This window comes from Kwoniella europaea, chromosome 1 (genome assembly GCF_036810445.1).
Source record: "Kwoniella europaea PYCC6329 chromosome 1, complete sequence".
NCBI lineage: Eukaryota > Fungi > Basidiomycota > Tremellomycetes > Tremellales > Cryptococcaceae > Kwoniella > Kwoniella europaea.
In genome coordinates this window covers 14,354,519-14,370,191 of record NC_089487.1, presented here as the reverse complement: position 1 = coordinate 14,370,191, position 15,673 = coordinate 14,354,519, and the positions used below count along the sequence as shown (strand labels likewise).

Here is a 15,673-nt window from a genome sequence, read left to right as displayed (position 1 = left end):
TTCTCAAGACTGTTGATCTTCTCATTGCATTTCCGCACCTTTCCTACATCACTCTGTTGATCCACGTTGGAATTGTCTTCACAATGGCATTGGAGGGGGACACACCCAAGTATTCCAAGAACTACAAAGACGAATGAGCCGATATCACTCTGACAAGCTCGGATGATGTACTCTTCAAAGTAAATTCGTATGAGATGAAAACACACAGGTCAGTGTCGATACAGATTGTCATGTTTCGCTTGGAACGGTCCGGATTGCTGGCTTATCAGAATTTATTGAAAGTTCGGTACTGCGAGATATGCTTTGTGATCCCAACTTGAAACCATCGACCATCCCTATCGATACCAAGTCATCCGATCTCGAGCTCTTTCTCGATTACATGATGAAATTTCCGCCACCACTGGTTCGTTATTGGTCTACCGCAGCACAGTTGTTCTCCCTGGCCGACAGGTATGGTTGCCCTATCGTCCACGATCGACTCAGATTCCGCTTGGGGGATATCGCAATGCAAGCACCATGGGAGGTCTTCTGCTTCGCCAGCCATGAAAATGACTCAGATCTTGCACGTAAAGCTTTAGAGAAGATGGGTCAAGATTTGACGCGCAACGAGATGACTTTGACAGACATGGCAGCAAAGGACATATTGAAGCCTACCGCACCGTATCTAGTCGGATTGCTCTATCAATTGGAAAGAAATAGGGCAGTGACCTGGAACAAAAGGTCCTATCGAAATGATGTGAATTGGGATATCATGGCGAAATACTTCACTCCTCGACTGTAATCTAATGATTCTTCGTGGTTCCTCGAGAATCATGCAATCTTTGTACTATTCAAAATATTGATCAATCAATACAAGTGTCATGCATGTCCATGCTCTACGAACTATATCAACAACTTCCTTCCTTCATCATCGAATTCCACTCTTCCCACTATCACACCATTCTTCGCTTTCTTATCATTCATCCATCTGCCCAATCTAGGTTCTTGGCCTACTGAAACTACAATGTATATATGATTCTTACTTCTCTTTTCATTTTCAGCGTCAGCTGATTCGGGGAATGATGAGGGTTGGATGGTGTTTATAGGGTAAGAGAGAAGTTGGATCGAGTTGATGAATCCTCTTATTGGAATGGTGAGCGATATTGCTGAGAAATTCTTCAATGAAGGATCGAGAGCCCAAAACCGGATTTGGCCATCATAAGAACCTAACGAGCGAAGTCAGTGGTTGAACCTGACTGCACGTTAAGGAGCTTTACTTACCAGATGCAAACAAGTTTGTTCCCCTTAATCCTGCCAGGGCCGTTATCCACCTTGGACCGGTGATCGCATAATCTTCGCTATCCACCAGATCCGTCAACCCATGGGCGAACGCTTTGGTGAAGATGGGTTTCTTCTTTCCTATATGCCATAATGATATCGAGCTATTATCAAGCACAAGTCAGATACTGCCAAAATGGGGTCTTCGTCAAGCTGACTTACCCGCTATCACCACCAGATACGAAATGCTGATCATCCAACATCTCCACCACGTCTATACTACCTTCTACAAATTCTTTCCCTTTCCCTTTCCTATCCTTCTTAGCTTCTTCAGCAGGATCAACACCTTCTGTCCAGCCTCCGCCTAACCTTTCTTTCCGTTCTTCAGGTAACAATCCAGTCTGATCTGATCTTGTTTTACCACCACCTCTAAAAACCAGCTGTACTTCCTCTTCAACTTTCCACCATCTGCATGTCCTGTCCCTTGATCCGGCTGTAACGGCCAGGGTGGGTTTCAAGGAAGACACAGACGGTATGGAATCTTGGTGACCAAAGAATGTATCGATTACTGACAAAGTCGCTAAAGAATGTAAGGCCAAATGGCGAGATAAGGATGCCGAGAGGATATGGTGAGATGGGTTGTTTAACGCTGGCATAGCAATAGACTACGAGGAATAGGTCAGCTTCAGCTACTCTGTCTCGGAAAGAAAAAGCGGAAAGCTCACTGTTACAGCATCTTTATGACCCCTTAAACCAGTCACCCAAACAGGTTCATCCCCTTCAACATTCCATACTCCAATGACCTTGTCCCTACCTCCTGTAACCACGAATTTGCCATCTTCACTTGCGGCCAAGCAGAGTATCTCGCCTTTATGTCCGCCACCTTCTCCTACAGCCTGTCCAAAAGGTTTACCTATCTTCTTCAGCGTTGATGTGGCGTATCTGATGATTGACCCTCGTTTCGTCGAAACGTATAGATATTTAGGTGTTAGAGCGGCAGAAGTGGGAACGTGGGGTGATGTAGGTAGGAAACGGGTTATAGCGGATGTCGTATGCGACGCTATGTATAGATGTATTTTACCTGATTGTTCGGCCTGATAGATGATATTCAGCCCTACTTCCCGATATCAACATCGGAGAAGCGACTCACAACGTCCTTTTGCAGTCTCGAAGCTATCAACTCCCTGTCAATCTCGGCAGCATCGTAATCTGTATTGGCGTTGGCTAACAGAGCATCCGGAATTAGCTCCGCAAATAGTATGCAATATTCGCAGTGTGGACATACCAGCTTCGACCTCATCTCTGACTTTAGCCAAATAACCTTTTGCCAGCCTTACTCGTTTCTCGGCGGCAGTTTCATTCTGATCTATCAATTCCTCATCACTGAAATTAACATCTTCTCTCCCAGCTCTGAAATCCATCATATCTAAATCGCCTCCTCCATTCTCCCCTTCGGCATCCGATGAAAGCTCTTCATCCTTCTCTGCTCGCCTTGACGGTTTCGATTTCTGTCCTTTGCCATAAGGTAATGGTCGCCCTTCACCGCCATTTGATCTGGATGGCCCAGCTCGATTGGTACGTTTCCTTTTCTTTTCGGATTGGAAGAATGGGTCGGGCATGTTGCGTGGCGATTTATAGTCTCTAGGATGATTTATGGTAGATTGGTTCAGAAATTGTTGAAAATGCTGTCAAACATCTTGGATCCCAAAATCTCCAAATTCAAAAATCTCAGAACGATGGCACAACACGTGGTCAGAGAGCAGGTAGCCTTAGGTACGCGAGTCAGATGACGTGCCTACCTACACCCGGGGAAGATGTTGTGCTAGGCGCGAGCAACCTGATGTCAGCGCCACGTCTATCTGATCGCCTCGTCATAAGTGGATGGTGGGATGTGATTTCACCATCCCCCATATCCTCTATATTCAGTTCATATACCCACCCATATCGGATCGTCATATAGCTTCAAGACCTCGCTCACATATCAGAGGCCTCAACTTACACCCCTTCTTCCCTCCAATCTTCTGACGCGACCACACTCGGGTGCAGTGCGATACACATCACCTCGAAGATGAAGCTGAAAGATATCTCAAGGACAGCGACATTCGCATGGGACCACTCATCCTCTTCTTCCCCTTTACTCGCGACTGGTGCTGTAGCAGGTGCTTTAGACGAGAATTTTAGCAATGAGAGTCAGTTGGAGATCTGGGCTCCTGATTTTGGGGATGAGAAAGGAATAAGACTTGGAGGCGAAGGTAAAGGTGCTCAAGGGAGTATAACCGTGAATAGTCGGTGAGTAAACTGTTCTTCAGAGGTGGTACTCATATAACTAATTGAGCTCTCCTCGAAATGACGATAGATTCAATCGACTGGCGTGGTCTGCTCCATCCGCATCTTACTCAAAAGGTCTTCTTGCAGCTGGTATGGAGACTGGAGAAGTTAACTTGTTCGATCCAGAGAAGATATTGTCTGGCTCGAGGTGAGTATCCCTGTTGGCTATCTGGTCAGAGTCACCTGCTCACCGAATGATTCGTAGTGCCGACGAAGCTCGTATTTTTAAGAGCGATAAGCACACTGGACCTGTCCGAGGTTTGGATTTCAACCAGATCCAGAAGAATCTCTTATTGACCGGTGCTGTTAATGCCGAAGTAAGTGCATCTTCGCCTTGCTTAACGTTCTACAACTTACATGTGATTACCTTGTAGCTTTACATATACGATCTCAACAATCCCAACAACGCCCCCGTCCCACCGGGTCCTACATCCACCAAACTTAACGAAATCACATCGCTTCAATGGAATCCCACCGTTGCTAGGGTATTCGCTGCTTCTTCCTCGTCAGGATTTACATCTGTCTGGGACTTGAAAGCTGGAAAGGAGATCGTCAGCTTACAGTATGGTGGAGGTGCTGCGAAGGGAATGGAGACCGTTGGCGGCGTAGCGGGTTTGCAGATGGGTAAAAGAAGAGGAATGAGTGATGTTTGTTGGCATCCTGAAAATGTAAGCTCCAATATTGGCAAATACTGTCAAGATCGAAGCTGAGATCTAGTAGGCCACGAGATTGATCACTGCTTCGGAAGACGATGAATCACCAATCATCATGTTATGGGATTTAAGGAATACTAGGGCTCCCGAAAAGGTGAGTCTCGAGGTATCTGTATACCGATGTGATTTGGCTAACAGTACTTTACAGATCCTAAGCGGTCATCATAAAGGTGTTCTTTCCGTTGCCTGGTGTAAGCAAGACGCCGATTTGCTGCTATCATGTGGTAAAGATAACAGAACGCTCTGCTGGAACCCTTCAACTGGAGAGATCATCGGAGAAGTGAGTTCAGTGTCTATTGAGCATCGCTGACAAAGTAGCTTCCTGCAAGTAACGACTGGTCATTCCAAACCACTTGGTGCCCACGAAACCCTGATCTTCTCGCTACCGCCTCTTTCGACGGTCATATCGGTATTCATTCTCTCCAAACAACTAGCATTCCATCTCAGCCAGCTGAGACCCTCAATGAGGAGGCTTCTGCGGATGACATATTCGGCGCTTTGAGTCAAGAAGAGCCATCCAATGATACTGCCAACGTACTCTCCCTCAAGCAACCTCCTAAATGGCTGCGAAGACCGGTTTCAGCTACTTTCGGTTTTGGTGGACTTCTCGCTACAACATCTAACTTGCCAGGCGCTTCGGGTAAACACCAAAGTGGAGTCGTGCATCTACGTACCGTCACTACAGAGCAAGGCGTCATAGAAAGAGCTACAGCTTTAGATGCTACAGCTGGGGAGAAAGAGAAACTTGCCGAATTTTGTTCCGATCGGGCAAGCGGTAACGATGATGCTTGGAGGGCTCTTCAAACTTTGTTCAAAACCAATTCACGTGAAGAGCTCGTCCAGTTACTTGGTTTCTCAAAGGAAGAAGTCGTGAAAAAGGTACAGGAAGCTATTGGGAAATTCCCTTCCGTCACTGTTACTGAAGAGCCATCGGAGGAACAAACAAAACCGGACGCGAAAGACGAATCTGAGGTGGCCACACCTACTGTGGAGAAGACACCTGAAGAAGCTAGCTCTATGGCCGACGAGACCACCAGTGTCAAGGGGTCGGAAACCGCTTCAGCAACTGGTGCTACTGATAAAAGTCTCTTCGATGAGGATCACGCCCCAGGTACACCCGCCGCTGCCGCTGCCGACTTCTTCTCTTCGATGGCTACAGGGACACTTCGAAACCCTCAACTTGACAGCATAATCCCTCACAAGAATAACGAGTTCGTCGATTCATCTGTCGCCGCTACGATCGGCAGTCGAGCCTCTTCAGTCAGAGATGAGATCATCACCAAAGAGAATACTTTTCAAATCTATCCTGAAGGCGAAAGTGATATTGATAAACTCATCACTCAAGCCCTTGTCATGGGCGACTTCAAATCTGCTGTCGACCTTTGTCTCGCCTCGGAAAGATTCGCCGATGCCCTGCTCCTTGCTGTACGGGGTGGTTCAGATCTCCTCCAATCTACTCAAAAAGCTTATTTCGCTCGACAAACCGCATCTCTCCCCTTCCTCCGAGTGTTCCAATCTATAGTCACTGAAGACCTTATCGATATTGTCCAGAATGCCGATCTTCGAGAATGGAAAGTCGCTTTCGTTGTCATCTGCACTTTCGCCAAGGAGAGCGAGTTCAGCAATCTTGCCGAACAGCTTGGTCAACGACTTCAATTCAAATGGCGCACGCTCACTGGCTCTGATAGCCCAGAAGCTAAGGAATCTGCCAGGATCGCTAGACAGGACGCTACCTTGTGTTACCTCGCAGCAAGGAAATTAGAAAAGGTGGTCAGCATCTGGGTTGATGAGATGTCTGAGGAAGAGGAAGCGACGGATACAACTCGATACGCTGCTCACGCACAAGCCCTCCAATCATTCATCGAAAAGGTGGCAGTATTTACCGCGGCCACAGGGTATGTCGATGAGGACCTCCTCTCTCCGACCGAATCTGCTGTCGCTGCTGAGACAGGTGCAAGAACTTACAAGCTGGCTGGATTGTACGATCGATATTACGAGTACGCCGATCTCTTGGCGACTCAGGGCCTTGTCGACATCGCTGCCAAGTTTGTCAAGATGACTCCTCCAGATTACAAGGGTACTGGTGCTGCTGGTTCCGAATTAGACAAAGCTAGAGATAGATTATTTACTGCCGCTGGTATTCAAGCTGGAAGTGTCTCAATCAACTCTGCCTTCGGAGCTGCTAAAACCCAACCTCAAGCTTCTACTTCCTATGCCCCTACCAGTTCTTCTTCGTACACTCACCAGACAGCCGGGCCATACAGCCTTGCTCCTTCGTCGACTGGGCCTTATAGTGCCGTACAACCTCCTGCTCCCTATGGTCAGTCACGGCCCTCAGCTTATGCACCTCCTCCGGCTCCTACCCAGAACGCCTACAAGCCTCCCACTACCTCCGCGCCATATCAGCCTGCTCAACAGCAACAGTCTTACGGAGGATATGGTGAAACAAACCCTTATGCTCCATCCCCAGTATCAACTTATCAGCCGGCTGGCTACTCTGCCAATGGCTATCGACCCAACGAACCCCAGGCTCAAGGCTATGGCGCACCTCAGCAACCTTACGGTGCTCCTCCCCAAGTAATTCCTCCACCGCCTCGAGCTGGCTCCATCAACGGTCCAACTTCAAACACCCCACCACCTTTACCTGCAGCTCAGAGAAGGGATATCCCGGGATGGAACGATGCACCCAACCTCGCACCCAAACGACCTCAAAGTGCTGTTAACAAGGAAGCCAACAAACCCACTGCCATTACTTCTCCTTTCCCCAATATGCCTAATCCGTTCGAGGCTCAACCCACCGGATTCACACCTCCGCCAGCTCGACAAACACCTCAACCGGGTGTTCTTCCACCACCACCTAAGGGCGGTCCACGAGCTCCTTCCACCCAGATTCCACCTCCGCCAAGATCAGTAGCTTCTCCACCTGCTCAACAGCAACCGCCTCCTCAGTTCCAAGCACCTCCGCCCCGTGGACAACCGCTTGCCGGTCCACCACCTGCTGCTCGACCAGCTCCACCACCCCAAGCTAGAGCTGGACCTCCTCCTCCAGGTGTAATGGCTGGACCCCCTCCTCAAAGAGCTTTGTCACCTTTGGGACCAGGTAGAGTAGGTTCGCCATTGGCAGGACAGATAAGGCCACCCCCTCAACAACGACCGCCTCAAGCTATGTCACCCCCGACTCAACATCAAGCTAATCCACCGCCACCTATGGGCTCACGAATGGCCGGTCCTCCACCTCCAGGAAGAAGTCCTTCTGTCCAGCAGCAGCAACAACAACAAGGTGGACCACCACCTCAGGTGATAAATTCTCCCCCTAAAGCTGCTCAACGAGAGGTTCAACTACCTCCCGCAGCACCGGCCAAACCCACTCATCGTAAGTACGACACGCATATCGGAGTGTCAGTCGCTGACACAGGGATTTTACAGCTGCCGGAGACAGATCGCATATACCTCCTTCATCACGACCTGTCTTCGAGACTTTGTCGAATGAGCTTTCAGCGGTGAAACAAAAGAACTTCCCTGTGAGTAAACACTGATTTTGATTGTTCCTCGTGATGAAAATCCACGCTCCATGTTCCTCGCTGACGACTCTACCAACAGCCTAACGTGAAGAAGGTGGTCGAGGACACCGAAAGAAGGTTGAACATCCTCTTCGATGGTCTCAACAACGACTCAGTACCCAAACCAGCTTTGGACTTACTGAATAACATCACTAAGGGTAAGTCTACATCTCATCCACCCAAACCGAGTCCAACTGATAATGGTCATTTATAGCTATCGCTGCGAAGGATTGGAATGCAGCTTTGGCAATGCATGTCGAGCTATTGACTAGTGCCACTGGTGATATGACTACTTGGGTGGTGAGTGAACTCATACATCTGATGTTCAACATATCCGCTGACATCTCGTGGTTTCTGTCATAGCCCGGAGTCAAGCAGTTAGTGAGGTTGAGTGTATAGATCGCCTTTCATGGTGTAAGAGGAAGAATGTAGATAGTCTGAATGATGTTTTTCTGATTCGATACATAAAAAGATATGGCGTAATGAATTGATTTTGCATACTTGATGAATGATCTTGACCTTTGCGTCCAATTGCAAGAATACGACACACTTTGCTTTGACAACGCAAGATACATGCGAGATTGATGATTGAGGAAGAAACACAGAATGCAAATTGTCTATGAATGAGCTACAAAAGATGACATGTAAAATGATAGAGATATACTATGACAATGACTAGACTATGTTTGATGCTATGATGTCCATCTAATTGATATGCTATTTCTGATTAAAGATTATAATTCTACTTTAAATTCGTAAGGGACCGTTTTGATAGCTTCATTATACGATGGAGGAGGTACCATCCAACCATTTTCCATTGAAAGCGATTCACCATGAATCATTCTACCTACTTCTCTACCTCTTGCATTTCTCGATAAATGTAAATCACTCCATCTTATATTATGCATCGCACCTCTAGGTTCGGATACCGAACCTACTACGATAGGCAAGGGGAGTGTCTTAACTGTACCAGGGAAGAACCTCCTGAATTGAGATATGTTAAAGTACCCTGGCGAATTGGGTGATAGAGGTTCGCTAAATTCTCCTGACCGAGGGATCGAAATCGGTACATTCTCAAGGTCTGAAAATCCAGCTGGTAGGTAATCCGTCAAGACGGGTGAACCAGGTTTGATAGACAGGAAAGCCATAGTGACATTTAGATGGAACGTCGAAGAGACGCTTACTCCTGGTTCTTCACTTTCCGGACATGGGGATGTCGTCGATGAATTGACATTCAACATTGTTGACATACCATGTTTCCAAGTCGTACTTCCATGAGGGAGAAGTGGTAAAGCGATATTCTTCAATTTGATTTTCTCTTCTAATGAAGATTCAATGCATCCCCATCTTGATACGATCTCTTCTTCAATTACCAAACCATTCCCTTGCGAATCGAGTGGTTCCTGTTTAGACAGAGAGGAGTGTTCTCTTCTGACTAATGCTAATCTAATCAAGACCTGCATGGTAGGCTGCAAAGGTCTGTATCCAGATGGTAATTCCAATTCCAAATCAGATACCGACGGTGGTGTGAGTGAAAGTGAGAATGGGATGATGGACGTAGGTGAATAGGTTGTTGTCGGTATATGAGGATGTATAGTCCATTTGACACTTTGTCTAGGTAAGATCGGCAAAACTTCACCTGGAGTCATAAAAGTCGATTCGATAGGTAAATCCGTTTTTACAAAGAACGAAGAAGGGACATATCGTGGAGCTCTGGTCGGTAAAGTCTCAGGCATCATCTCGAATGGTTTGGCTGTATCTGCCAGAACCACCCTGGCACCGGTATTGGGGAAAGCTGGATCGTCGCACGAGAGCGTCACTGTCAGAGCGTAGGTGACGGCGAAGGAGGATGATCGGACGGTGAATGAGGGTGGTAATCTAGGTGTGGAGGGTACTTGAACAGTAAGTGGTAAAGAATATGTACCGCCTGGTAATCCATAAGTTGGGTCGATCGAACATTCACTAGGTTGAGGTGGGTTTCTAAGATATGTCTGCTGAGCATCCCTTGCCCATAATGCTAATCCTTCTGATAGGGAGACGGACACGCAGATGATCGTTCGTGGTAATTGACCTGGAAGATGTAGGGTACCGATGAGAGACATCGATAAAGTAGGGTTAAGGTAATGTGGCAATGAAGAGAATCGATCGAGTTCGAATGTCAACACGACAGGAATCGATTGACCAGGGTAGAAAGATGGCGGGATCAAAGTGGACGTTTCGGAACATTGATAGGATGCTGAGAGTGAGCAGATAGGGCGTGAAGGTGGTGGAGTGAATGAGAATGAATCTACATAGTAGAGTAAGAAGTTAGCAATGTAGATCATAGATTTGATGAGAGAAAAAATGCCACTCACCAGCAACGGTGTCAACTTGCATCATCTCATCTTCTGAATGATCCACTTCCTTCGATACATGTTTCCCATGGTGTATCAACGAAGTCCAGAATCCACCTCCATGTCTTCGTCTAGACGAAGAAGGAGTCGAAAGTTCGACACTCTCCGCGGTCGATTCACGAGAATGATACGACATCGATGGGTTAGTTGACATCGCTGGAGATGCGGACCAAGACCCAGACGGACTGGCGCACCTCGAGCTAGAAGCGGATGATGTTGATGAGAATGGGTGAGTCATGGTTGATCGTAATCTATGTGAGAAAGGTTGATGAGATGCTGGTGTGGTAGGCGCAGAAGCTTCACAATACTGATTTGAGGAGAAGACGGGTCGTAAAAGTGAAGATGGTGATGGGTGGGAAGAAGCGATCATCTTGCTGTATAATTTTATGAATATATATATATATGTGTGTATATAACAAGCTCTTCGGGATAAAGTTGTCCCCAATGTAGATATCGAACAAGTAAGTCGTATTCCAATATCTTTGCTTGTATTACGTTCCCGAGAAAGTCTTTGTTTTTCTTTTTCGTCTTCCTTCGGGCTTAGGACTTTTGATGTCTCGGTATCTCAAGGATCAAGTAACTCTTCTGCTTCCTTCCCCTTGGTTTGGATGATTTGGTTCGGGTATTGAACGCTCTTTGGTAAATTTTGTCACAACGTTTGAGACAAGTAAAAAAAGCAAAGTCAAACGCGTAGTATACCCAGTTCCAAGTGAGAATGTCTTGAAATCAACGGTATGTTATCTATCGAATTATGTTATGTTTGTCCTGTGGGAAAATCACCAAAACTCAAGAAACCCGAAAAACACGTAGGATCGATATGTTGGAATCGGCGATTTCATATACGTATTCGTGGTCGTCGTGAACGATTCACCTTGAATACCTTCGATGGCTCTCTCCTCTGATGACAGTGGCGAGCCTTGTGATGCACAAGCTTCTAATCACTTGAGTAGGTGGTACAATTGAAAAGTTGATCTTGGTCTTGATCTTCGAATGTCCAGATTGTGGGATTACGAATGAGTTGATTCAAATTTGAAACCTATGATGCGAAGAAGATGGGTCGGGAATGCCTTGGTACGATTCAACCGGTTGTTTCTCTCACTTTGAGTTGAATGACGCTGAGATTTCGGAGTATTAGCAAGACACAGATGACCATATACCGTTCGCAAGTTGTTACACCGATTCTATATACCGCAGTAATGCGATTGAGGTATGCCCTATCAGTTCGCGATGTGGTCGCCGGTCGTTTATGATCCACCGGCAAAAAGTGGTCCAAAAGAACAATAGGTGAAACACCACAAAAGCCTGTCTCTCCTTCTCTATGTGAACGCTATAGAATCTTGGGATCTGGGAGTCTGCCGAACCAAGCGCCGTGGAGATGCTGACACTTGGTCGATTCGAGTCGATTCGATGTGAAAAGATGGTGAGACTACTGATGTGTATAAGTGTCTCGTCAATGCTGAGTTATAGACAATAGGTATTGATTCAGGTGGTGAAAGAGAAACAAGGAATGTTAGGATGTAGATACATACAGATGTATGACTTATCATTTGATCGCTTTTTGTACAAGTACAGGGTACGAGATCTCTCCGTTTTTGTAGGGGAAGGGTTGAGTAAAAGATGTTTTACATCTGGATCAAGAAAGACGTCAGAAGCGGTACGGTATGGCCACGAGCAGGGCAGGTTTACATTATTTGTTATTGAGTCCGAACCGGGAAACACTTTTCGGGGCAGGCACTCTTCACAAAATAATCTAATCAAAGTAATAAAAACTGGCAAATATGATCAACCGTATATGTTCCATATTGGAGTGAAGTATGGATGATCCTAGAGTTAGGGGATGGGCGTGAGCGATCGCGTTACCGAATGTCTCGCCTCGGTAGCTTTCCTTCTATTGTTTCTCTCGCAGCAAATTGGAAGACAGGATGACGCGCTTCTTTTCGTACAGTACTCCATTGAGATTGTCATGACTGCAACTGGAAACGGAAAGGGAGTGTGACGGGTATGGACTGAGCTTACACGGGATGTTGACGGGTAAGAGTACTACTGAACATATGATGTGAAGAGGATGAGGAAGTATGTATTAGATCACACAACGACCGCAACCGGCACAGAAGAGGTATACGTTATGAATGATCCTCTCTAACGGCATGTACGACGTCTACGCCTTTATGAACACACACCCTTATATGGTTAATTGTCTCAGTGACAAGAGGGATAAGGGATCATCATTACCATCCGGACCTTTTCTCTTTCCCTTATTTTCCGGTCATCCCACTTTGCTGCCACTCCATTTTGTTTTCTGGGGTTAACCAAGAAGAAACTTGTTTCTTGTTTCTTCCCGTAACCCTGAAAATGCAATCTGAACCATGTTTCGCTCACTCTGGACTGGCCTTTGGGTCTCATCTGAGCTGACTGCAACCGCGATAATATGATTTTTGGACGTACCAGAAACGCGGGAATGGTCATCGCGTATTTTTAGACTCGATCAAATTCTGATCATCCCCAGCTCAGCTTCGCCAGTGGCTCTATGATACATCTGCACAGTAGTCCACTAATGGATGCTTAAAGCGTGGTTCCAAGAAATTGTAATCACAGATCATATACACACAGTACCATGCGTCGGATTGTGGAGCTATAGAAATTCAATTACGAGAGATACGTATATTGAATGACCGAAGAGGCGTTTCAACTATGCATCATACTCCAACTGTCCTTGTAACGAATGTGGTGTATTTTTGCATACAATAGTGATTGGAACGATGAGGCGTCATTTAGAAGCGCTTCATTATCTCTCTCACATGGTATGACCATGGAAGCCATGAATCACATGTTTGATATAACGCATTTAGTAAGATGGCGAAGAATCCTGGGTATTACCGAACTCGACCGAACTTTTCTGGCCAAGTCAAAGGGACGCATTGGTCACTTCACGCCGCTATAGAACAAAAAGACCACAAACCACAGCATGGACATCACATCCCTCATCCACGCCATGTTTCTAGTCGTATAGAACATCGTCTTGTTTCGTCTTGTCTCACTCAGATATGTACTGTATGGTAGTCTCACCGAAGAATCCGGTCATGTCCAATCGATCATCCGAGACGATACATTTTCGGACTCAGAAAAATGGCATCACGACAACCGAAAGCGGACTGCGGCAAGGATTCAACAGCCTTTGACGTATACTACTGTAACACATACATACGTACACGGACGCATTTGTCAGGAAGTAGCGTATCCAAAACAATGGTATCAGGAACAATGGGCTACAACCCAAATCGCACATGGGACTCTTAGCGCTGTAAGAGCGAGGATTCCGAGACATCGATTCTTCAAGTTACTGCTTCCGGACATCAGATTAGTCGTAAGAAAGCTTCCGAACAACATTGGTACCATACGTATACCACATGTTTCTCATACGGATGACCAGTTGAGTCTCAGAAATACACGCAATTACGATCAGGAAGCTTATGCCATGCGATTCGCGTACTGCTAGAAGCCGCTGATCTGCACCCTGACTCCGGGCTACTGCTTGGTCGGATTGTTGGACAAAGTTGGTGGTGCCTCAATTGGAGGATGTTCTCAGTGATCATCTCAACCTGTGAGTTCACTCGTCTGGTCATGTATCAGCATACCACGACCTGTGTGACATATCAGTCTCCAGATTTGCATGTCAACATCAATATATGACGCCTTTATCAGATTACTCACCGAAAAGGTCTTGACGTCAGGTGGAGGGAGGTATGACGTACTTTATACAATTCACTACTGCTCTTGCTCACTGATAGACTGATATGCAATGGGCTTCAGCGACGATCATGATTCAGCCGGTGGATATCAATAGTGATCTTGCTCAACAGCCAGTCTAGTCCATAAACAATCATGAGACGCACATTCACAGAAGAGCCATCAAATTGGAACCACGGCAAACAAGAGATCTCACCAGGTGTTAACATCCATTATGTCGATGTCCAACCTTCCTCTTTCAACAGCCACCTGTCACGCCCTGCAAGTGAGAAGACCATCCTGCTCATACACGGGTTTCCGCAGACATGGTATTGCTGGCGACAGGTGATTCGACCATTGAGCGAGTCGGGTCTTAGAGTTATAGCTGTCGATTATCGAGGAGCGGGCGATTCTGATAGACCAAGGGACGGGTACGATAAATTGACAATGAGCAGGGATATCCATACGCTGTATAAAGATAAACTGGGCATAGATAAAGTCATATTGGTGGGGAGTGATATAGGGAGTATGGTAGCTAGTAATTTGGCGATGCAATTTGAAGGTGATGTTGAAGCTTTGATTACTTTTGGTGAGTGAATATCCATTCCATTCCCATTTCAGATGGATAGAAACTGTACAATGTACTTTTACAAGACTAGCTTTCCAGTAAATGCTGATTGATGGGAATGAAAAAATTCGATGATATTGCAGAAGCACCCATACCAGGTACTCAGTCTTACGACAAAGCTACAACCGAACCATCTTCGACCTGGTCATTCCTATGGCATTTCTTCTTCCATAACCAGGCTGATTTACCTGAGCTCTTGATTCAAGGTAAAGAGAAAGAGTATATTGGTCATTTCTTTCATCGTTTGGTGAGTTACAGCATACCACACCAAACAAACCAAGCCAATCTATCTCAGTCAAGTTTCAAATTATTATGTATCTCGTATACTGATAATCGACTGGTGTTAGTGTTACGATCCTTCGTTCTTGACCGATAAAGATCTTGAAACATGTAAGTCAACTTCAACTATATACATTCGATCCATGAAATATTCCCTGAAAGCTTAGCTTGTGACTGATCTGCTGTCTCCCTATATCTTCAGACACAAAAGCCTTTTCTGCTCCTGGTGCAATCCGATGCGGACTAGATACCTACCGATCATTCCATCAAGACGTCAAAGACTTTAGAGAAATGTTGAAGAAGAATGGTAAACTATTCCAACTTTGGCATTAGCAGGTGAAAGTTCACCAATGCAGGAAGTAAGTCGAGTTCTTACCAGTCTACATTGTCGTCAAGTGAGAGTGTGTGCTAATGACTTTGAACAGTTCATCGAAGATCAGACAAAAGAGTACTCAAACGACGTTTCGTTCGAATTGGTTCCGAAGAGTTTCCACTGGATTCCTGAGGAAAACCCAGAAGGGTTCTTAGATGCTGTATCCGGATTCTTGAAGGATAAGAAGATATTATGAGAGAAGTGTACCCTATCATCAAATAGAATCAGTCTATCGATGTATCAACGATATCAATAACGATCGAAAGTCTTTTTACACATATGTGTGCTTGGTCTGTATTATAGATCGAGCATAGTCTTATTGCCATAAGAAATGAAAAGAAACCATAGATTCGATCGAGATATATACATATGCATAAATAACTATCGATATCCATGTTACAAAAACCTATCTACAC

At 45.8% G+C, this 15,673-nt stretch overlaps 5 protein-coding genes across 5 annotated transcripts; 3 read left to right on the top strand and 2 right to left on the bottom strand.

Moving 5' to 3' along the window:
- Positions 1–194: 194 nt before the first annotated feature.
- Positions 195–781, top strand: V865_005490 (uncharacterized protein; the record flags this gene model as incomplete). The annotated part of the gene is made up of 2 exons (XM_066229262.1): positions 195–208; positions 283–781. 2 exons carry the CDS (start codon positions 195–197, stop codon positions 779–781), a joined length of 513 nt encoding a protein of 170 aa, XP_066085359.1.
- A 101-nt stretch (positions 782–882) lies between these two features.
- V865_005489 (uncharacterized protein) lies at positions 883–2,876 on the bottom strand (the record flags this gene model as incomplete). Its single annotated transcript, XM_066229261.1, has 6 exons — positions 883–1,205; positions 1,261–1,421; positions 1,480–1,922; positions 1,983–2,351; positions 2,408–2,481; positions 2,543–2,876. The coding sequence occupies 6 exons, from the start codon at positions 2,874–2,876 to the stop codon at positions 883–885; spliced, it is 1,704 nt and encodes a 567-aa protein (XP_066085358.1).
- Positions 2,877–3,325: 449 nt separating this feature from the next.
- V865_005488 (uncharacterized protein) lies at positions 3,326–8,257 on the top strand (the record flags this gene model as incomplete). The annotated part of the gene is made up of 11 exons (XM_066229260.1): positions 3,326–3,546; positions 3,614–3,733; positions 3,791–3,902; positions 3,960–4,253; positions 4,306–4,392; positions 4,447–4,578; positions 4,746–7,671; positions 7,725–7,819; positions 7,899–8,016; positions 8,073–8,158; positions 8,222–8,257. 11 exons carry the CDS (start codon positions 3,326–3,328, stop codon positions 8,255–8,257), a joined length of 4,227 nt encoding a protein of 1,408 aa, XP_066085357.1.
- A 335-nt stretch (positions 8,258–8,592) lies between these two features.
- On the bottom strand, positions 8,593–10,621 carry V865_005487 (uncharacterized protein; the record flags this gene model as incomplete). The annotated part of the gene is made up of 2 exons (XM_066229259.1): positions 8,593–10,145; positions 10,213–10,621. The coding sequence occupies 2 exons, from the start codon at positions 10,619–10,621 to the stop codon at positions 8,593–8,595; spliced, it is 1,962 nt and encodes a 653-aa protein (XP_066085356.1).
- Positions 10,622–14,133: 3,512 nt separating this feature from the next.
- On the top strand, positions 14,134–15,453 carry V865_005486 (uncharacterized protein; the record flags this gene model as incomplete). Its single annotated transcript, XM_066229258.1, has 6 exons — positions 14,134–14,566; positions 14,689–14,852; positions 14,953–14,995; positions 15,087–15,177; positions 15,228–15,243; positions 15,310–15,453. 6 exons carry the CDS (start codon positions 14,134–14,136, stop codon positions 15,451–15,453), a joined length of 891 nt encoding a protein of 296 aa, XP_066085355.1.
- Between the last annotated feature and the right edge of the window lie 220 nt (positions 15,454–15,673).